The sequence below is a fragment of the Gavia stellata genome, chromosome 2, assembly GCF_030936135.1.
Source record: "Gavia stellata isolate bGavSte3 chromosome 2, bGavSte3.hap2, whole genome shotgun sequence".
NCBI classification, from domain to species: Eukaryota; Metazoa; Chordata; class Aves; order Gaviiformes; family Gaviidae; genus Gavia; species Gavia stellata.
The window spans coordinates 12930580-12954193 of NC_082595.1; the positions used below are offsets into that span (position 1 = coordinate 12930580).

Genomic DNA, 23614 nt, shown 5'->3' on the forward strand with positions numbered 1-23614 from the left:
GTAGCTTGTTCTCCTCGGCTCTCACTTGCCTCCAGCCTTTACAGCTCGAAGTGGAAAGCACTGATTCTGCTGCTAGGAATGCACTGATGCCCAAGATGACAATTAAATGCTCTGCTCTTTGGGGGAAGAAGGGAGAGGAGGGAATGGACACTAGTCCCTGACAGCCAGCCTGTCCTGTGATAGGAGTTCACATAGCTGAGCATGGCTGTGACACAGTTGAATGCAATATAATTGCAATGGGAAGAGGTAGCTAGGGAGGAGACGTTTGTGAAAAAGCAGCGAACAATTTACCCAGTCCTACCATAAAATGAAAAAAAAAAAAAAAAAAAATTAGTTGCCAGTTTGCAGCCATTAGGTATTTAAATGTGTTCTGAACACACAGGTCAGAAATAATCATCCCATTTGAGTCAAGGTAACAACTCATTCTTTAGGGCATTTTTTTCATGCTGCATCAGGATCTGGTCTGTTTTATCATGTGTATTTGTTCATTAAAAATACATGTAAGACAGACACGTAGAATCGTAGAATCATAGAATAGTTTGGGTTGGAAGAGACTTCCAAAGATCATCTAGCTTATTGCAGGGGGATTGGACTAGATCAACTAGATCAGGTTGCTCAGGGCCCCGTCCAGCCTGACCTTGAATGTTTCCAAGGATGGGGTATCTACCACCTCTCTAGGCAACCTGTTCCAGTGTTTCACCACCCTCATCATAAAAAATCTCTTCCTTATATCTAGTTGAAATCTACCCTCTTTTAGTTTAAAACCACTACCCCTTGTCCTATCGTAACAGGCCCTACTAAAAAGTTTGTCCCCATCTTTCTTATATAGACCCCCTTTAAGTACTGAAAGGCCACCATAAGGTCTCCCCGGAGACTTCTCTTCTCCGGGCTGAACAACCCCAACTCTCTCAGCCTTTCTTCATAGGAGAGGTGTTCCATCCCTCTGATCATTTTTGTGGCCCTTCACTGGACCTGCTCCAACAGGCCCATGTCTTTTCTATGCTGAGGGCTCCAGAGCTGGATGCAGTACTCCAGGTGGGATCTCACCAGAGCAGAGCAGAAGGGCAGAATCACCTCCCTTGACCTGCTGGCCACGCTGCTTTTGATGCAGCCCAGGATACGGTTGGCTTTCTGGGCTGCAAGCGCTCATTGCCAGCTCGTGTCCAGCTTTTCATCCACCAGTACCCTCAAGTCCTTCTCCTCAGGGCTGCTCTCCATCTCTTCATCCCCCAGCCTGTATTGATACCGGGGGTTGCCCTGACACATGCTAATTACAGCAAAAGGAAAGATACTTTTCAGTATAATTACAGCCTGTAAAAGGGAAAGTATTTTTCACTATAATGTTTTGTTTGCAACAGTCCATAACAATTTTCATTTCTCCGTCCTGAAACATTTTTGTTTGTGCAGTGAATTAAGGTTTAAGATGCATATTTCTATAAAACATCAAGTAGGGAGTCTAGAAGGTAAGTTCTCTCAGACTTTTAGCTAAAAAAAATTATACTACAATAGTTCTTTGAGGAAAAAAAATGTAATGTTGCTGCTAAACTAAATAAGGTGCCAGTGTATTTCGTGCTAACCAAGCCAAAGATGCGAAACATGAGCATTCTAAATTTTATTAATAGGTAAGATGAATATATGTATTTATGCCTATAGCTCCATTTTAGAAGATATTTTAAAAGAAATTATCATCCTTCCCCTCTGAATTTAAGCACCAATCGTATTTCTGTAAATATTGTGTATCTAGTTGCTTACAGATTCAAGATATTTGTAGTGATGAATGAGTACAGAGTTTAAGATTCAGAGCAGTGAAAATATTGTATATCATCTAAGCTTTTCCAAGATAACCCTTGGAGTTACCCTAGAGTTTTAGGGTAGTGCCCTTCACTCTTCACTCAGGCCACAGTGCCTGCAGGTATGCTGTAAAATTTAGTGTGAGCATAGGTATCATTGAAACAAAAAGACTGGAGTTTACATCTAAAGTTCAACATATTTTAGGTGCTGATCTGCTCTTCAGAGTAGAATAGGAAGGTACTTTATATCAGTTGTAATGTGCATCTTCATACATTTCAGCTTTTTTTTTTTTAAGCTGTAGCTATTGGAAAGCAGTTTCCTCCCCTCTTGTGTATCAGTATCTGCACATATGGGGGGAAATGCCAGCATAATTCCATTTGTATTCCCCTCTCTCCAAGCCCAGAGGCCTCTGCAAAGCTGGGCTGCACATTAGCATGGTGCTGAGCCCCAGTCGTTACAGCCCCTGGCCAGTCTGGGGAAGGGACAGAGTGAGTTTGAATCTGCCTACATATTAGTGCCATCCATGAATCACCCATATGAATTTCTTGATTGATCTATAGCTATATAAAGAGATCGCCTTCCTGAATACCTATCAGCATGCTCAGTGAATTTTGCCAATAAATATAGAGGTCCTCAGTTTTGCTATTTCATCTATGGTGACATGCTGCACTTTCCATTCAAAAACCTTCCTGATACCTGTGTGAGTCCAGCTCACTTGGGATTTCCATACTTGTGTTCAGTCACAGGCTCAAAGCAGGAATTTAATCTAGGCAGAAAACTAGGTGACAGTTCAAGAACGTTTACCTTCACATTACATCATAATTTTATGTTGACCTTTGCTGGATTTAACATTTTTGTATTTTCCTTTATTCTTACCCTTTTTGAATGAAAAAGGAATTCTCATTGCCTGCTGTGAAATAACTTGCCCAAGATTTTATTCTAAAGTGCAAATCTGTTTACACAATTTGTTGAAAAATCACTCTTTAAAGAGCCTTACATTTATCACTACTCACCAAGGGAGACTCCTTATTTCTTTTTAATATACTTAGATATTAGCAGCTAGGATTCTCCTAGCACTAGCTGCATGCTTTAGGATCAACCAAAAGTCTCATAACTATAAAAGAATTTTATTCAGAACATTCTACTAAATCACCTTCGCTATAAGGAAGCTTTTTTGGTTTTATTCTCCTTTTGTTGACTAGCTGTAATGTGGATTCTTTTGTAGGCCCTGTTAGAGGTTAATGCAGAAAATGACTATATTGTGTGAAATTAAATTCTTTATACTGAATCACCATTCTGGGAGTTAAATAACGATTGAAAAAATGGAAAAATTCACATTATGGTCTCCAGAAATTTAATAAAAATATAATATATCAGCTTAATATCTGTTGAGTTATATAAGACATAATCATAATCTCTGAATAAAATTAATAATATAGCTGTTGGATGTCAAGGGAAATGTATCCGTTGATTAAAACTTTTCTTACCAATTCTAGGTATGCAGTGTGCATACAGTTCCTATACACATGCTCTGTCCATAACAGAGCGCACATGCATGCTAATGATCATACTTGTATAGGGACAGCTAAAACACTGTGTGGCAAATGAAATCTTTTTTTCAGCGTTTGCATTGTAAGAAATGTGTGGAAATGTTTGGCTGAATGGGTTATAGCAGCAGATTCCATATGCTTTCCCTTCATGGGCCAAAAAGCATATTCGCATATAGAACTGCAGTTGAATGACTCGATGCTTGTTTCCTTTCAGTGCTGAAGCAGTTAGAAACCTTCTCACGGTAAGTGCAACTCCATTGGGAATGAGTTAACTTCAACTGCTAAAATTAGAACATGATCTTTAGCTGTTACCAGCAGACATTGCTTCCTTTTTGCTGATAAAATGATTTGAGAGGCATCCCTGTGGCAGCATTATATAGGCAATTTTCATACTCTTCACTTCATCTTCTGTCTCCAAAAAGAAAAGCATCCCTTGATTTGTGGAGGTACTACGTAAGGATATCACAATTGCTGTGATAATTACCTGATACGACTCATTTTTATTTATGCATGTCTCATAGCACACACAAAAAGCTTAAAAACCAAAGTTGCATGTTGATAAAGAAGAGAATGTGAGGCTGACAACCAGCTTCAGCAAAATGTTGAGTCTTGCCTTGCCATCAGTGGTCTGGTTCTCTTGCAGAAGTGGGGAGAGTCATGCTAGTGCTTACAGCCGTTCATGCTCCTGCATATACCGCTAGCACTCTCTGCAATGTAGCTTTATCAGTATAAACCCTAACCTGTACCTTTAAAAGCAAACTGAAAACTCAGGTGAACCAAACCCTTCTAAGTGTTACCAATATTAAGAGTTGTGAATGACCTGCCCTTGATGCTTCTCCCTCCCACATATGTTTTAATCGATGCTTAGACAAGGTCAGGCACAGTGTTTGTGTTACCACTTGTAGCACATTGCTGGGAGAAAAGGGAGGAGTGGAGGCGTAAGTCTCCAGTGCCCGGGGTCCATATTACAGTGCATGGGTGCAGGTCTAGATCAAAGTCAGCGTTCCAGTGCTAACTGCTCTACTTCTTCTTCCTCTTCACATGTGCAAACCGTATCACAGAAATGTTCACAGGTTCTTTTTTCAGTTGTGCAAAAAAACTTCTGCACCCAAAAAAGTATTTTTAATATACACTCAGGGATGACCTCTGCTTTTCATAAAGGGGAGGCAATTTGATTTTAATTGGGATCCTGGTTTTGAACTTCACCATACTTGGATCCAGAGCACAGTGCATTTTCATTTCTTACCTGCATGGCACTGTGGCCATAAGACCCTGACCCTGTAACCGACTGCATGAAGACACCTGGCTGCACCCTTGGAGCATCAGCTGCAAGCCTGAGAATGTGATGCACCAGCTACTACCCTCTAACCAAAAAATCAGCCTCTAGGGATGTAATTTTCTGGTTCCTTTACTTCTGCTGTATTATATAGTTGGCATACATCTTGAAAAGCAAGGATTACAGAATATATCCCTTAGAATTATATCTAATCCTCCTTGATAGGATTGCAAATATCTTACTGATTGGCTGCAGCTGAGTACAGGTGAGCTGACAACCATTTCCAGTCACTGTGGCAATACTGCACATTGGGAATCTGGGGAGGAACTGTCCTTGCTACAATTCAGGAGCAGTCCTACTTGGCTGGCTACTGCTCAGAGTTGTTATATACGAGTGAAAAATCCATAGTCTATTAGTTTCTATGAGCTATTATTTTCACCTTATTTAGTGTGGATTATTCATGAATGCCACGCACTGTTCACACCTTATAAATCGTACTTCTCTGAGCTCTAGCTGATGTGCTGTGATACAGAATCACAACCAGTGGTATAGAAACTAGATCATAATCTCTTGCCATTTGTTTCTCATTGAGCAGTTTTCATGGACCTACAGATACTTTCTTTCACTATTTATCTACATGAGTTTTTCCTCTGGCTCATTTTATGATACCTAAAGTCATGGTAACACTACTATGGTAATGCAAAAGTTTGTTTTTAAAAGCAGGATCATTCCATGAAGCTAAAATCAACTCATTTGAAGAATGTGTTTTTTTTTTTTTTTAACTTATAAATGGAGTAACAGATACATACATAGAAAACATGTACGTAACAAACCCCAAAGTTCAGTGTAAGTTGTGCCATTAGTTAGAGTGGGTAGGTTTGAAGAGCATATGATATTAAGAGTTTTGCTTTGTCAGTCTTCAGAACAAATGAAATAAAACCATTCCAGTTTGGAGCTATGTATTAATCTTCTCACAGTTTCAAGTTGAAGTTTCAGTGACATTGTAGTAAGCTACTCGCCCTGTTTAAAGCTACATGGGAAGGGGAAGATATTGCAGTGGTTGGAGTGCTTACCTAGGACTTGGGAGAATGTGATTCGGTTCCCTGCTGCCTCACAGACTTCCCTTGAGACCTCCAGCAGGTCTTTTAAGTCCGTATCTCCAAGCATTTACATGCCTAACTCCTCATATCAAAATTAACAAGGTGCCTAAATACTTTCTTTGTTGAAGATTTGGAGGCAATTGTCGATGTACCCGCTTTTCTTTGTGTGAAGAATCAGATGAAGAGTACTTTATTCTTTCACAGGGCTGTTGTACACGGAGCAGGTCAGAAGTCTTACAGGGGATCTTCTTTCAGAGAAAACATTTTACTTTTATTGGTAGTAAAATCTCATGGAAATGCCACCCACAGAAGTCCAGAATCTGCTGACTGAAATGGGGTGATTTGTTAGTTTCAGAGGTGTCTCCACTGATTAGCAGGTGAAAATTAATTAGTGCACAGCTTGGGTGATGACCACAGGGAGACTGAGGCTAAGAACAGATGGTTGTAAATGACCTAGTTACTGCTGCCTGAAAAGTCACACCGTTGGATCTTGTAAAATGATCTTGTCTGATCCTACCTGGTTGTGAGCAGAAATTCAAATATGCTGCCTCTCTGCGGTGGCTTAGATACCAAAGTATATTTTGCAATTGTGTCTTAGGTAGGAGCTTGACTGTGGTTAATTCACATGACTCGGCTAAAGAGCAGTGACACATTTAGAGGTGTTACTCAACCACTTGCAATCTTCTCCGCTCCCCTTGACAAAAGTAATTTCACATTCAGAGAGTAGTTGCAGAAGTAGCCAGAGCATTTCATATTTGGGAAGGGAAATATAATTTCTGAAATGAGATTTTTTGCAAAATTTGGTTGTCTTGGGAAACTTGGGGAAAAAAACCCAAACAAATGAAACACGGGGATGATAATAAATGCATTAAGGATTGTCTTAAACACAGATTTTGGTGGAGAAGCTCCTGTATAAATACTTAACTTTTCCATAAACCTCATTCACTTTGTTAGACCTTCCAGACCCAATTCAGCAAAGCTTTTAAATGCATGCCTGACTCCAACTGACTGGTCGGTCAGCTAGGGTACATCTAGTGAGTAATACACCTTATATGCCAGATGTTAAATTGGGATGTCATGCAATTGTTTTAACCTGTTTTCTTGCAGCTCTTGACAAATTTTGAATTTCCTGCAGTATGGTTGGCCATTTCAAAAGTCTTTCCTTCAGAAGCTGTCTTTTGTGTTTGTGCAGAGGATTTGATGTAGCTGAACCCAAGCCTCTTTACAGGATGTTTTAACTGAAGGTCTTAGGGCTTAGCTTTTTGTTAGCTTGCTGCTCAGCTTTTTCCTAAATCCACATTCCCAGTGGGAATGTGTTGTCTTGTAATATTTGGTTGCCTTCTACTGTGGGAGTTAAAACCAATTTGGTTTTGAACAAGAAGAAATTTTTCTATAAAGAAGCATCTTTATATAGGAAGCCAATTTCTCTTTTGAAGTCTTGGGAAACATGTAAAATAACAATAAAAATGCTAACTTATCAGACCAGCATAGTCTTCTGCATAAAGACAAGATTAATTATACAATTGTTACCTATAGCATGGCTAGAGTAACACTAGTTTAGGACTAAAATTAGTCTACTCTCACCATTCCTATGCCTAAACCACGGAGGTTTATCACGTTAAATCTTAGGTATTGATGATTGTAATTCTCAAACACTGCACAATATCAGTCTTAAGAGATCTTTTTCCCTTTTTAAAATTTCTGTGCCATGTGAGCAATAGTAATTAGTAGAAACTGGACACAGGGTTAAGAATTATTTCTTCTGAAGGCAGAGAAATACACAGCAATTATGTGCATGTAGATATAGAAAGTAGGTAAGTTATGTGGTGAACACACTGTTGCTAAAGTTAAATAGCAAAGATGATGATAAAACTGTACTCTGGTGAATTTGTTCAAAAATATAATGTCAGTGATCCTTACAGTCTTAAAATTCACACAGACTGCCCACTAACTTTCATTTATAAGTTGTCCTGTATTGGATTCTTAATTTAAATTACAGATAGAGGACTTAATTCTGAGCTAGTCTATATTTCAGTGTATGTATTTAATAATTTATTTTTATTATTTTCCTCTGATAGTTTTTTTTTTTAATTCATTAAGATCTTTTAAATGCGTGACCCTCTGGCATTAATGTAAGTAAGGCTGTGGAAAAACAAATGTTAGTTGGTCTCTTTTTGTGAAAAAGCTTGGCTAAGTAACTACATAGGCATTTTAAATGTAAAAAACTGAAGAGAACATAATGACTGTGAAAGCCAATCACAGAGATAACTATCAGTTCTTGTCAAACATCTAAGGAGATGTGGCTGATTGTTTTCCTTACTTGTGCTACAGATAGAGGCTAAAATATTTACTTGACAAAATAAAACAGAAGTGGTGTTCTAGTGGAAGAAGCACAGATCCGCACTTTAAAATTCCTACGTTGCCTTTGTTGCTTGATGTGAGACACCAGACAAGTCATTTAACCTCTGAGTAGTTCCACGTTTTTGTCTGTAAACTTGAATAATACTGATGTATACCTAGTCTTAAGGATGCTGTGCAGTTTTTAATTAAGCAATCCAGCAAGCACTATGAGATACTGACAGGAAAAGTGCTGGCCATAAAAGTGGAGAGCAGGATGAGTGGCAGAAATGAACTTGGTAACACGAATATGAAAAAAAAGGTGAAAATCCAGTCTTTGAAATGAAGCCGACCTTAGAAATTAGCATCAAATCATTCTGTGGCAAAGCTTTCCTCTGTTGATGCCACAGTACAGATTTCTAATCCATAGTCTGCACTGGAGGTTTTGTGTGAAGAGTAAGTGCAGATTATGCAAGAGATTGATGGTGTGGAGCAGAGCCCCAGGGGACGGTTTTGGGAGGGAACTTTTGCTCTCCAACTGCTTCTGGTAAGAATGATTAATTTTGATTTTCAGCCCTTGCTTAATTGCAAGTAGCCAGAATGCCAAGAAGCTTATCCTGATATACTCTGTTGATACATATATTATTCCAGGAAAAGTATATGCATAATTGATAAGGAGAAAAATATTGTCAATTTTTTGAGCCTCGGGTAATATTATAAGCTGTAATACTGTAAAAACAGTGTCCAGGCCAAAAATCTCAGATGAAATCTACCCTGAAGTAATCAAACAAGATAAGGAAAGAAAGAAAGAAAGAAAGAAAAATACTAATAAAAAGCCATACAAAATGTTTTGTGTTGAAACAGTTCTCCTAATAAATAAAATACTACAGTAGTTAAGATGAGGTGTTTGAAGTGTGTCAAAGTTGGAAACAGCAACAAAAGTAAATGATCTTTTTTTTTTTTCCCCCTATGGAGCATATAATGGAAAGTTTTCTGTTATCTTGGACTTAGATAAGCATATTTAGTTAACACAATATTTTTGAAAATTTTCAACACGGTATTTAATGTTGCTGAGGAAATGGCACTTAATGTTTGTGGCCCAAGGCGAGAAACAGAAGTTGTATATTCTGAACATTTTTGTCATCTTAAAGTCTGGAATAACACTGGAATTGTGAATTAATATGCAAGATGTTTGAGGAGTAGTTGAAAGCAATATTGCATTCCACTCTTAGCCAGCTCTGATGCATCTTCTCTCCAATTTCTTGCCTGTCTCATGAAAAAATATATGCTGCCATGTGGGTAATATTTTCATCTAACAGCGGGTGATGTTTAATCAATATACAGAGTGGCCATCCTTCTGCAGACTAACTAGATGGTAATGAAAATTCCTGTTGGTAGAGTATAAAGTTATGTAGTGTAGGAATTCACCCACACCCTGCTCATATAGTTAGGAATAATGAAGGAGTTGCTTTGAGATCTTCTGGCGTTTGTGCCTGTGAGCTGTAGAAGGCTTTTTCTGGCTCCTTGGATTCCCAGGGTGCCTACGTATTGACAAATTTGCCGTGATCTTGTGTGTGCATTCATGGGGAGGAGAGATTAAGCAACTCTTTCTTTAATACAGCAGGCTTCATGCCTTAAAATGTTTGAAGTCGATGGTAACTACAGAGAGGCTAATGAATTTCAGATAAGGTGCAGAGCAGCTGTCCCATCGCTCAGGTTACAAGTCTGTTGAAGCCTGAGCCATTGTTTTATTTTAAGAAGTATGAATAATTTACTTCTTACCCATTCTGTCGAGCTACCTTTGCTAGGTCTAATCCCCTCTATGAAGCTGGACACTGTAGTGAAACGCCATGAATCCAAAGACAGGCCTTTCTCCCTTCTTCGAGGGAAAAACGTGCCTGAGGAACATGGCTCTGAGCATGCCTCCACCATAGTCACTGCTGTGTGGTGTGTAAAGTGAGATAATGTCACTGCTGAGTTAATAAAGCTCCACTCAAGATTCAGGGCAAGTCCTGAGCTACTTAATCCATGTTGAGCTCTGTGGCATCCATCACTCCTACCAACTAGATCAAGGGGTTTTTTTTTCAACTGGCTACCACAGAGCAGTCTGGGAGGGCCCCCGTGCTGCTGGCTTCGGCGAGAAGTCAGTGTTGCACCGAAACAGATGTGTAATCGTTTTTGTCCTAGCCATCTGCAGTAGGTAACTTTAGTCTCTTGGTGGTAAGTACCAAGCTCACAGATGAACTGGGAGGATAATTTCATTGCTGATGGTTAAGATTTAGATTTAGTCATCATGTGATGACTGCTGTATGACAGCATCTACTTACAATGTTTCTTAGGGATTAAAAGTTTTTCTCAGTTCCAGCATTCAACTGAAAAATTAATAGTAATGCTGAGAATAAGACTTTGCATTTCTTTAATCCCTTCTCTCCTAGCATCCTAAGCCACTTGACAATATTAATCAAATATGCCATTTTCAGGGGAAATGAAAGCATGGAAAAATCTGTCAAACGAGGTGATTTTTCCAAAAGCCATGCCAGTTTTTTGCAGTGAAACTGGATATAAATCATTTCAATAATGGGTAAGGTTCCTGTTGTTCTAGGCACTCTAAAAATGTGCACAATGAGACAGTTTCTGCTCTGAGGAGATTTTGATCTGAGTAGATTTTAAATCAGCAGCAGGTAGAAAGAGACATAGAGGTGGCTTATGCCATGCAACAGGTCAGGCATGACACAGTCCTAGAAGTCTGTGCTTTGAACACTTGACCTGGATTTTTCCGCCCAGTAAAGAAAACGCTCAAAAAACATTTATTGCTTTATATATATATACACACACATAATAGCTATAAGCTGTTGCTCTGAAACACAAAACATCAGTGAAGCTCTCAAGGTGGTGTGATAGTTGAAAATACTGTATTAAGCTGCTTAGAAAGATCTGACACCATCATTTGTAACTGGTGTGTCTGTAAATTATTGTTCATAGAGAACAATTCTACTCTGTAAATATTGATACCAGATTGGAAGATAAGCACCAGCAAAGGAAAACATTTCCTCGCTAGGAGGAAAAAAATAAGACTAGCTCTTAAAACATTTAAATGATGTTGGCATGTCTACAGCAGCACCTCTTTAATCTTATAAAGGTTGTACCACTCTATCTGCCATCTGTATGAGTTTTATAATGCAACTAAGTGGCTCATGGCAACTGCTTTCCAGTAGCCCAATGCTTATTAAAACACTTTTGTTTTATAAATGAACATTTCACAATGTTATTTTTAAAAGGCATATCGGTGTCAACACACTTCTGCCTTCCAGATATATTTCTCCTAGTTTCTGTCATTTTGAGGTTAGATTAAAATGGCAATGGAATATGGGTAAGCTTAACCTCAAAGTGCTAAAGGTTAAAAAAAATAGGATGTCTAAACCAGCAAGCCAAATAGACAGTTAAATAAAATACTTCTCCTTTCCACACAGGTAAAAATGTAGGAAGCGCTGTGAGTCTTTCAGTCTCTCTATAACCTGTCAGGTTTCTAAGGATCTGTGACTACAGCTTCATCCCAGTTAAATTCTCTTTGAGCAGACTCAGCATTTTGCACACATTTTGGCCTTTCACTTTGTCTAAACGCCTGTTGAAATTAATAGAAAGCCTATCAGCCTCCTAAGATAGTGCCCCCTCTTGTAATTTAATCCACTGAATAGTTACAGTGTACCTCTGGATACAAGAAGCCCTCAGGGAAATGAGTGATAATTAGGTCTAATAACCCCCAAGGAATGACGGTTATTTTTTTAATAGTTGTTTTTGCTAATGGCCTTGAGCTTGCACTGAAAATTTACATTGCATAAAATTTACATTGCCCTGAAGCAGCAGCAATTTCAGAAAAACCTTTGTCTAGAAGACTTCTTTAGTTTAGTATTTCTCTCTGAATATCTCGATGGTTAGGCTGATTGCAAGTTTCACATAAAACTTGTGCCAGAATGCAAAATCCTGCCTTGCTGTAGTTAATGTCTAAAACTCCACCTTCTTCCAGGCTTGGCAGTGTTTCGTGCACCTGGCGCATTTAAGTTGCTGTTTACAATTGGCAAGTCATACCAGAATACTTCACCACAATCTAGAGATTAGGTGGAATTTCAGCTGTGATTGTCCAGGGGATCAGTTCTCTTATGCCTGCTGCCGACCTGTGCATATTCCTTGTGCTACCAGCAACAACTGGGTAGCAGTACATTTCCACAGCACTAGGTCTTTGTATACAAGGATGTTGCTCAAATGGCATCAGTCTAAGAAAGACTCGGGCAAAAATATCAAATTAATTTAGGTAGAGCATGAAACATAATACTATGCCCTTCAGCTTAAAACTCTGTAGCCAGGTTTGTATTAGGTCCTTAATATATTTTTAGTGGAAACAGGGCATCAAAAGCACTTCTGGACCTTGGTATTCAAGAAGAATTAGGACATCTCAAAAGTGTGTGTGTGTGTGTGTTGGGGGTGATTTCCCTTCATAGGAAAATGTTTGTTTCCTTCCATTTGCTTTCAGAAGAAGGTTTGTCATCTGCTAAAATTTCAGCAGGCCTTTACATGCGATTAATTTCTCTCACAGTAAAAACTTCTGCCATAACTTGAATTTATTTAGTATTACTTCTTAAGTACTGTTAGTGTAGCTGAATAGACCAAAGTCACTCTAGTCATCACAACTCTGAGTCTAATGCAGAGGAGGCAAGACTGATGCACAGCAGTTTATATATAGAAGCAGTAACAGACACATATGTCCGATATCAACAGAGCTAAAGCAAGTAATGCCTTTAACTCCTATTAGAAAAGGCTTGCAAAACACATTCTTGACTAACATCAACTGAAGGTCACCTTTCTTTATTTTATTCAATTTTTAAATTGCTGCTGTCTTAATGCATGGCATAATTAGAGCAGAGAGATTTGACTCAGCTTTTACAAATGAGAAATTTGTATCGCATTCCTGAGAAATCTGCACATAACAGATTATATAGGATTGTGCTTAACTTCACCAGATGGTTACTTACATGGAATTCACTTAGATCATGAGAAAGGGTTGGTTCATTGAAATTGTTTGCCTGATTAAATTTAAGCATGGCATAAATGCCTTATACAGCCTAACTACTATTTCTACCCAGTAGGTTCCAGTCTGCGTATGAAACTTGCAAAGAGAAGATATGTCTTAATAGTGTGTGGTACTTACGTACATTTCCGTATTTCCCTGAATAGGTGCCAGGGGTCTTACGTACCTTTATCTGTAGTTACTAATTAAAGTATCATGCAGACATAAAGAATTTGTTTTATTCCTACATTAGCAGCAGTGCATCACATTTGACATAAAAATGAGCACAGTGGGCTTCATATACCAATCACATATTAAAAGTTTGATTCATTCTCATACCTTTGATCTCAGGAGGACTAGAAATACAATGCAAAGGCTTTAAAGTACTTTTTAATTCGCATTTCAAATGAAGTCTGTAACATATCATACTTCAACCACTACTGCAAAAGTCAAAGGAAAAAGCAGGGGAAAATGGCAATTACTCTTTCATAACAAGTGTTATCAATGCTACAGATGTTAAAGCCATTTACTTGCCATCACCGAATAAAAGCTTTATGTAATTAAAACATATGTCTAGTATTAACTGAAAAAGGGACAGGAAATTGAACATTAAAGGTGACTCTGCCCTTAATTCACTGTATTGTTGGGGGAGGGAGGAGAGTGTGTTGAAGTGCTCAGAGGGAAAGGGCAACTGACAACCTTATCTTTGAATTTCCCGTCTTTCATCAGCTACTATTACAACCTGCTGTTTAAGTCTTAAAGAAAACTCTGCAGCATTATAAAACCTGATCAGTGCCTCTCAAAAAGCTTGGCTGTATTTAGATGCTAAATTCTTCAGCGTAAAGAATCAGTTCCCTCCACCCTCTATATTTTTTGCAGTAAAAAGAACAGTTTTGGCTTTTAGTGAAATGATTGTTTAAATATTACATTTAATGAAGTCAGTGGAAATTTCCATTCTTCCAATTTTGTTTCTGAAAGGCTATATCCCAGAAAGCTAATTTCTGGAAGCATTTTCACAATCCTGTTTAAATAGAAGTACTGGATTTTCTTTTTAGAGTGCATACTAGATTAGTTCTTCTGACAGCCGATATAGAGCTACTTCAATTTATACTAAGTGAAGAGTTGACTCATTTTGTGGTTTGCTTGATGTAATGCTGATGACTCCTCCTATTTTATTCTTTTTTTCATGCTAGTTTTGAACCAGTATTTAATGAGAATAACTACATCTTTTGACTTTACTGTCCTTACACAATAATCACAAATTGTAATCACAAATACTTTACTGTCCTCCTATGTAGTGTCAGCTGCAAATTGCTTTCGTTAGTAGGAACTTCTTTGCAGTTTATGGAGTTTCCATATTAAAAATTCAGAAGGGCAAACTATTATCTAACATTTTTGTAAACCATGGGCTTCTCAAATGATTAATGACCACATTCGTTCTGTACCTAAATACAAAGTTTTGCAAACAAATATATCAAAAGTGATCCAGTTCTGTAAGCTTTTGGTGGAACGATCCCCATTAATAATCAGTCTGGGTAACAGCTATTGTCTATTCACGTGAATTTACAAAGCCTAGCTGTCATACTATTTTAGAAATATGTGTTTCTACCAGTCTCAGATTACATTTTTACGATTTTACCATTCTGGAAGGTATCTTGTCAATCAGTTGAGTATCTTTTTAGGCCTGATTTAAAATGACCATGTAAAGTAAGTACTCAAACCATAAGTTTGTGTCTCTGTGGGATTGTGTGAAAAACCTGAACTTAACTTTCTGGTGGTTCCTTTCCTTTTCTGCTGTTGTGCTTATTACTGAATGATGCTAAATCCTAATTTGGTATTCCAGGCCATGAGATGTTGATGACAGCCTGTTTTCAGGCAGCTAAAATGAATACTTCTCTCCACCTTTTAAATATATTAACCAAAATAGATGTGTTTTTCAGGCTCCCTTTAACCTCTAAGAGCACAGCATAGTCTCCTGATTTTTGGCTTTTTGTTTTGTCTTCAATTATGTTCTCTTCTGTGGCCTAGTTATTCAACTGGAAGCTTTCATTCCTGGGGAATACTCAACCAGTAACTAAATACGTGTTTGAAATTTAATATGCAAAGTATTATTTTGGTATTCAATAGAATTTATTTTAAACTGATCCTATATTTTCAATGTCGCGTGCCACCATTTTTCAGTTTCAGAGTTAACAGCCAATTAAGATGAAAGGGACAAATCACTTCTTGAGTTACCATCTCAAAGCCTTGATACAGGTAGACACATCATCAACCTGTAGTTTGTAGTCAGGTCACATTTTCAGCTTGGAACGTTTGAATTAGAAAGTCAGGTCTCATTTAGTGTTAGAGGCGCCAGTTTGGTTTAATTCATTTCCATAAGCTCAAAATCTCTGTAATTTATAAAACTACCTAAACGAAAGCTGGGATTCTCTACTTGAGTGAATTCAGAATATAGGTAATTTTCCAGTAACATCTAATATTCAGGAGTGTGCTAATGAAGATGGTTCTTGACATACTCTATGTGTGTAATAATTTCTGTGTTTTCTGATACTTTACCCTGGATACACTCAGCATTGTGGTTATTGATTTATAATAGTAGAGAGACAGAGCAGTTGGAAGATTACAAAGTTTTTTGTTTCAGAATTAACTATCCTTGGATGTATAAGATTACAATACAAACAACATGGCTGCCTGTAGTTAATATGTTTGATTTATCACCTAAAAGTCTAAAATTAAAGTGAATTTACTGCACCTGAAAAGCACTAGTACAAAAAGCCCAGAGATTCGTTTCATGCGTTATCTGCAGAATCGATACAGCACGAATAACAACAATTGCTCCCAGTCCATCACTTTTAAAGAGGTAACACATTCACTTGAGTGCTAATGAGGTTCGGTCTTCTGTGGTCTTTCATTTCTGTATTGATATCACATGTGAGGAGTCACCATTTGAGCGTTGTGGCCCAAGATTTCATATAATTAAATGTTATTGTCCAAATATTGTCTAACACCAACTCTTCACTGAGCAATTATCAGTTACTACTTGGAGACAACTGTGAATCATCAGTTGATGGACAGGGCTCACTCTTGTTGACTGCAAGTCTCTTTTCCATGAACTAGCACTCCTGCTCTGGTAAGAGTATTTGTTATGTTTGGTACTGGCTCTTGAACAGTCTTCTGTTAAAGACTGAGATTTATCTCTTCTGTTGTCTCTCTCTTCTTTCCCTCCTTTCCTCCTTCCTCCTTACAGAAAAATCCGTAAGAAGTTCACCAGATCACAGCTGAAAAGAGCTTCCAGAACACCTTGTTCTCCGATCATTGCAAAGACGAAGTCTCTCATGAACAATAGGCAGGCACAAACAGAGCCAGGAACCATCATGCACTGAAGATATAACAGCATCAGCACCATAATCATGTCAGAATCATGTTCAATTGTGAATGCAGATGCAACAGGACCTTCCACATCTTCGAGACAGATTGTGACTGGTTTCTGTGTTCTGGGCAGGATCCAACAGCAGCCCTTGTTTTCCCTCATCTCTTCAAGGGCTACTTCTGGTTCATTGTGCAGGCCTATCCTGGATTGCCCTGCTATTCCCTCCATTCCCAGTCATCAGCGTTGGCTGGTCAGGGAGGGAATGTTTCCACTGACCACACTGAAGGAGTATGGATGCAGAGTCCACCCGCCACATTTGTCTATGCCTTATAGTGGCTTGATACATAAATATGCAGCTTTCAAAACCATTGCAGTGTCTTTAAAGCAGGATTTAGCCTTGAGGGGCTTGCATTTTCAAAAACAGCTGCAAACTTTGTTCGTATTTTTCAGTATTGGCTTGAGTCACTTTGGATTTGATTTTCTGAACGGCTGAGCATCCAGACCCTGAAATGAGGATAATGGGTTGTTTAGCAGTTCTGAAACTTAGACCTAATTAGGAAGTGCCCATAATTAGTGGCCAATTTTCAAAATGCTGGCAATACTAGCTTTGGTTAAAATCCTGGAAAGCTTTATGTGTGGCAGTGAACATCCAGCTGGACTAGTTGCATGTGTAGGAACTGGTCCCATTGTCTATATATTTGCAAGCATCCACCTATTTCTTTGGGTATTTTTTGCATTTCTTGAAGCCTATTCTGAATAGTGAAAACCAGCAGAATGCCATTCCCAGGAAAACATGAAGAAATAGAGTATTTCCTACTAGAAATGTCTCTCCACAAAATAATTTCTACATTTTGATATGTCTGGATAAAAAGATGTCTTGCAGAATGCTGTGAAATTCATAATTTTAAGGCCTACAGGTGGATACTTACCATGGAGAGATGATGTGCCTTTTGAAACTACTTGTAGGAAACTGTCAGTCCCCCTGAAAGTGGGAATGGCAACAGAGGCAGGTCTTTTTTCTACTCAGGTACTTACAGGTGAACAGTCTCTGCCCTACTTCAAAATCAGGAGGCAACCAGCGTGTAGCACTGCTGTGTAAACCTAGTTGGATATGTTGATTATCTGAGGCAAGTTGTGTTCTTCAATAGGGTTGGTCTCCGTATGGCTTTTTAAGAGGTGGTCAGACATCTGAACACATCATGGTAAGCTGAGGTGAGCTTCAAGACTTTTTTCTCTATCTCTTTACTAGGTGGCTCTAACAGTATAGTATAGATGTGAGGCTTTCATCCAGTTCTGAATGTGCACTTAGCTCTGTGATTAGAAAGACAAAGATGTAAGTGGTGTCTTATACTTCTGGGTGATCCCCCCAAAATTATCCACCCTGCCATACGATTTACGGTTTCAGCCTGAAAGAACATCTGTGATCTCAGCCTATAACTAGTCATACTATCTGTGTAGGATTTTGAGCTCTTGAGACAGTGACCCAGATGCTTCTTCAAAAAAGAAGGCACCTTGACCTCCTGAAGGGACTTGCTGGAGTCATGGATCCAGGTCTTGTCCACTGTCCTTCACCAGCAAGAAAAGGATGAATATGAAGGAGAGATTATGACATGAAGTGCTTCTAGTGCCCTGAGCACCCTAGTGAATATCACTGATTTGGACTCAATTGGAGAAGACCTGGGACTCAGCTGCTTACAGTTCTTTCGAGTAGCCACTGAAGTGTGCAGCCCTAGGAGTCTCTTCCAGCCACAGAATATGCTTTTTCCTCACAACAGGAGGGCTTTTCATCAGCTAACTGAGCAGAGACAACCTATTCTTATTAGTAAGAATTGCCTTTACTAACTACGACATATGGAAACACCTTCTGTATAACAGCTTCCTCACCCATTAAAATAAAGGAAACATGATTATTCAGCAATCTGTTTGACTGAAAGTATGAAAAACATGAACAGAAAGAGCTTTGTCTCCCTCAGGCATCAGTGAAATCACACACAGCAGACTCATTTTCAAAGTGTTAGCTGTAAGGTGGTGGATTTTTTACCCTGCCTTATTAAGCTTGTGCTCAAGTTATTTCTTTTAGTCAGTGTGCTACAGTGTCTAACCGGTGTTTTGTAAAATCTCTGTGTGTTTCTGGTTTTGACAAAAGTATTAGTATCTGTAGTAGTCTGATGTGAAGTCGTATTTTCTTCTTTCCCTCTGAGGAGAGAGAGTTTGGTAACACGACTCCCTGTTACACAGCCAGCTGCCTGACACCGTTATCTTTTGCATCAAATAGCCAAGGTAAGGAAGAATCCTTCTTTGCAGCTTCAAGCTGATGTGCTTCATCTGGATACACTGGAAATAATGCTGTGCCCCTTCCTGGCAGAGTCATTTCACAGGTTGCAATAGCTGATCCTTGCGGCGGGTAAGGCACGGAGGAGACTGATTGCTGGAATAACTTCTGGTCTGTCCTTTAAACTGTTTTGCATGCAGCTGCACAGAGACTTTCCCTCCCCTAAAATGTGCACAGCACACAGAGAAACTGCACGCCATGTATTGCACCTTTGTCTTTACCTGCTCTCTCTCCATCTTACTTTTTCTGCAAGATGTTCTCCAGAGATGGATACAGGATTTGCCTGTGAATTCCAACCAAAAGCGTTGATGGAAGATTAGCTGAAGACATGTTCCTGCTGCGTGTGGCCATTATGATTTAAATTTTTGTAGAAATTGTGACATTCCTTACCACAATGTCATGCAATTCCATGCTTTCTGTTGAGTTAAAGATTTTTCCACTGGCTGTGAGCAAAGATGACACATTCCTGTGTAAACTATAACAGTATATTAACAGCAAATCAGAGCTCAGTACTGTTTTTATCAAGCTTCCCAAGATAGTTATTTTAAAACTAGCTAACATATATCAATCATCAACAATGACATTGAGTATAAACATAAACCTCAGAAGCAAGGACATGAAGTTTGGTACTTGCCATGGATGTGAGCAAGAGAATCTAGGCAGCATCAGCACTGCATTTGCAATATGATTTATTTTCCTATCAGCTAAGTAAGAAGTCTATCTGAAAATCTGCCTCTCCTCATACAATATGGGGCTAGAAAACCATGCAAAATGCACGATCTTTTTGTGTCCAGAGGTCTCATATAAAAAGTAGGAAGATTGTTTAAAATGTCTGTGTTGCTGATTTCAACTATATAGCTATTCTGCTCTCTTGAAATATTTTTTATGTTGCTTTCAGATTATTTTTAAAGGCCACTATTTAGCAATGGAAGTTTTGGTTCTGTAGGATGGAAAAATGAGGTTTTGAAAGACTTGAGACTGCTTGAAATGTGTTGGTGATATGAAAACAACATCTTTTAAATGAGTGTTTTGATTAAGGGCAAATATAGCCTTCATTTCTGCAGTCCAAACCTTGCAGCATGTTATGAAAAACTGGGTATTAAAACTAAAATGAAGAACAGTAGAAATGTTGGAATGGAATCTACACTTACAGAATGTGCACTTTTTATTAATCTAAAGTAAGATATATTTTTTTTAATAAATATAATTTCAACACAGGTACTTTCCTAATTATGAAGGCTTAAATAAAATGGAATGGCTGCATAGTAGTTTCTGATATAGTCACAGCATGACATGCTACAGCCTTGCACAGATTACAATTATAGTCCTTCAGAAATATTATATTGCAAAGAACAATATAGTGGACACGGTGTCTTTATATATGTGTACTGCTATGGTAATGGAAGTGTTGGAATCCTCTGGAAATTTCAGCAAAATAATATTCATTTTTCATTTTCTCTTGAAGGTCCTTTATATAAACCTGTGTCTTCATAAGCCAGAGTGGGTGTCAAGAGATCTGAGTTTATATAACTGCACAGTGGAATTTTTTGGAGTAAGTCAGGACTTTTTTATTCAAATGTTGCATGTTGAGGGAGGAAACCTAATTTTGGAATACATGGGTTTTGGCTAAGAGTTTTGAGGTTGTACTATATAGTGATCAACAAATTTGCAGATTATGCTCCTGTTGCTTATAAAGATTTAACAGTTGGTATTGAAATACAGTATTGATTAAATAAAACATAGAAGCATTAAAGAGCTGTCTTTTTTAAATTCTGTTGTTTAGACTAAAAGTGAATTTCTCAAGGGAATGGTAAAACTGGGAAGCTCAATGTTGAGTGTTTGAGGATGTGAAGCACCTTAGAATGAAACATAGTACTATTTGATTTGCATTAAAGTGTCTTTGTGTACAAACTTGGTGACTCTTGACCCTTTTTGCAGGAAACCAAATTTCTGCATTGACTCTGTCATCCTATTTTACAGTAGGCTACTGAATAATCAAGAGACTGAAAATTGATGAGCTGTTTAAACTGCACTAGAGTTAAAGACAGAAGTAGTTGAAATGGGGCATGAGGAAAGCAGACTCAAAAGTCAGGCAGAGTGAGACATGAGGTATTGGTCATTGCATTGGAACACTAGAAAATGTCTTAGGATTGAACTGAAATCTAGGCAAAAGGACTTATTATCCACAAAAAATACTGGAAGTTACAGTGCATTGCAGTTTCCAGTGCATTGGCCCATCTAAACTTTGCAGGTCGGCATTAGTGTCAGAAACTTTGCATGTTGTTAATTTGGCAGCATCTAGAACTGGTGGCTTGCATGTGGATGTGGGACATAATCTGAATCCTTTTCCTTACTAACATCTGAAGTAATTTCCCCAAATAAATTGGATGGGTTTTGCAGAGAAGGAGAATCATACAAAGGGCTTCTGAACAGAAGTAATGGCTGCTACCTCACAGGTTTGTTCAAGGCAACTCTTTCCATCTCCTAATTTCCCCGTCTGTCTTGGGGAAGGCAGGATTTTCGTGGATCCATGCTGCTTGGCCCACACGCTAACTTTTGTTTCAAGCGCGTGCATTAGAATTGATTATCTTTTTCTTTTTTTACCCCCTCTCCTAAATAGTCCTGTCCAGATTCCAAGTAGTAAAACTCAAGTTCTTCTGTGGTGTTTGGATTTATTTGGCAAGATGAGTTACATTTACTAGTCCTTCTGGGTGAGTTGCATTGGTATCAAGGAGGGGATAATCTCTGGAAGCAGTCCTTTGCTGGGAGAACTGAGCATCTCTTTAACTGGGCTTACAAGGAATCTCAGTCAAAAAGGAGGAGGTCCAAGATACCCATCACTTCCAAAGTACGACTGTAAAGCCTTTCTCTTGTCTAGTTGAAATATGTACTTGAGGGACCACTTTAGTCTCTTTAATTCTTTAGTTCACTGTAAAGGTATTGATCACACATAAAAAGCCTCGGCAATGAAAGGACATATACTTAAAGTGTTTTTCTTTCCCTTACACAGAAAAAAAGAAAAAGATTAAAAAAAAAAAAAGGCTGTGCTGTCTGCTTCAAAGCAGAAATGATTGGAGAGGGCATTTTACTAGGAGCTGAGTTCTGTTTTGGTCCTTGGTATATGCAGAACTTTCATAAAACACTGTAAATGCAGAATACATTTTCTGTGAGACTGGTTTGACACCATGACGTTTTTCCATGAAGTCAGAGGCACTATGGCTGTTTTATACAGTAGGAAACTAGCAGATGAGTGACTGTTACCATCTCAACTTAATGTAAAAGCCCTACGTGGGCTTTAGGACACTGTTATATTACAGCCACTTGTTACCACTGTGGCAAGACCAAAGGTTCTTCAAATATACATTATTTGTGTATACATTAAATGGGTGTTCCTTATGAGCTAAGCAGAGGAATCTTTATGGAAATTAAAACTCTTTAGTTCTCATTGAAATGATGATAAAACCTAGATGGAGGCCAAAGCACTGTCTGTGGCCAATAATTTTTGAGATACACACTAAAATCAAAGTCCACTTTATGCAGCTGGGATGTTCCTTAAACACTAGAATTGGCACTGATATTATGTGATGACGACATTTGTTTTTAAGTGGCTTAATAGAGTCTTGTAATGAACAAAATCTCCTGCAGGAAATAAATCTTGGTGTGTACTGCTTTGGATAATAGAATGGGAGGAAAAGGATTAGAGCCAGATTTTGGTGCTGATTCTTTTCCTACCAAGTTAGCAATTCATGGCTGCAGAATTTCCTCCCAAAAGCTAAGCCTTAGGGAGCCTGAAGGAGTATGATGGCTCCCTAATTTGTTTGTAGGGTTTTTTTTCCCCTACTTGCTAGCTATGTTACTGCTCTGGAGATTTGCCTCTCAGTAATCTGAATCAATAATTTCATTAATGTGGAGGAAGCAGTTCATATTACCTTTGCGCTAAAAGTGGCTCTTTCTCTAGTTTCTTCTGCTCAGGCACATAAAAGAACATTCTGTATAATAATAGCAAAAAAGGAACTTCACAAGGATTTCTGTGAAGCTAAGAAGTCAGTAAAGAGTGTACAACCTTAAACTAGAATGACATAGCAGAACAGGACACTGAACATGATTTTCTTTTGTTACATGGGTACAACTGTCCATGACTGAAGGATCATTCTTTCAAGCAGTCCTTTCTGTTCCAGTTCTCTGGACATTGTACTTGCTTTTCCTGTATTCATCAAACTCCTCCATTTGTGCCATTTGCTCTGCCCAGTAGTCACATGTTGGAAAAAGGAAGTACTTATACTTTTAACTTTTCAATACTATAAGTTATTGGGGGAGATGCAATGGAAATGTAGAGACTATAATATTGATGAATGGTTCCATATTTGTTTTCTTTCCTTCATTTAGATGGGCATTTGAAATCTATATAATTTATTTCTCAAAGTCTTAATTTTTCTGCAATGAATAAAAAACTAGAAACAAAGTAGACTATTTCCCAAAAAAGGTTTCCAGAGTTGGGAGCACTGCTCTGTGCAGGGAAATGAATTGATTTGGTGGGAGTACAATCTAGATTTCCATTAGGATTTTAATCTCTTTTTAGACAGTTAATCTAAGAAGAGTTACACTGAATGCCTTTGATCCTTAGGATGTGCATTTAATCCATAAAGTAGTTGTGTTGCATGGTCTGCTTGCAGGAGCCTGACTCTACCCTAGCTGTTTGCTAATCCTGCCCTCTTGTTTGTTTTCCCTGTTAGTAACAGTAAGTGTAGTATTGATTGGCCTTTGCAAACGGACTAGACTCCATCTTGCAGTTTGTA

At 38.3% G+C, this 23614-nt stretch overlaps 1 protein-coding gene across 1 annotated transcript in view; it reads left to right on the plus strand.

Annotated features, from left to right (window-relative positions):
• Window positions 1-16499, plus strand: part of MTA3 (metastasis associated 1 family member 3) — a 138466-nt gene extending 121967 nt beyond the window's left edge. Inside the window, exon 19 of the mRNA XM_059829796.1 lies at window positions 16364-16499. Within this exon, the coding sequence (XP_059685779.1) occupies window positions 16364-16499 (136 nt within the window). The remainder of the gene's footprint in view (window positions 1-16363) is intronic.
• The last annotated feature ends 7115 nt before the right edge of the window (window positions 16500-23614 follow it).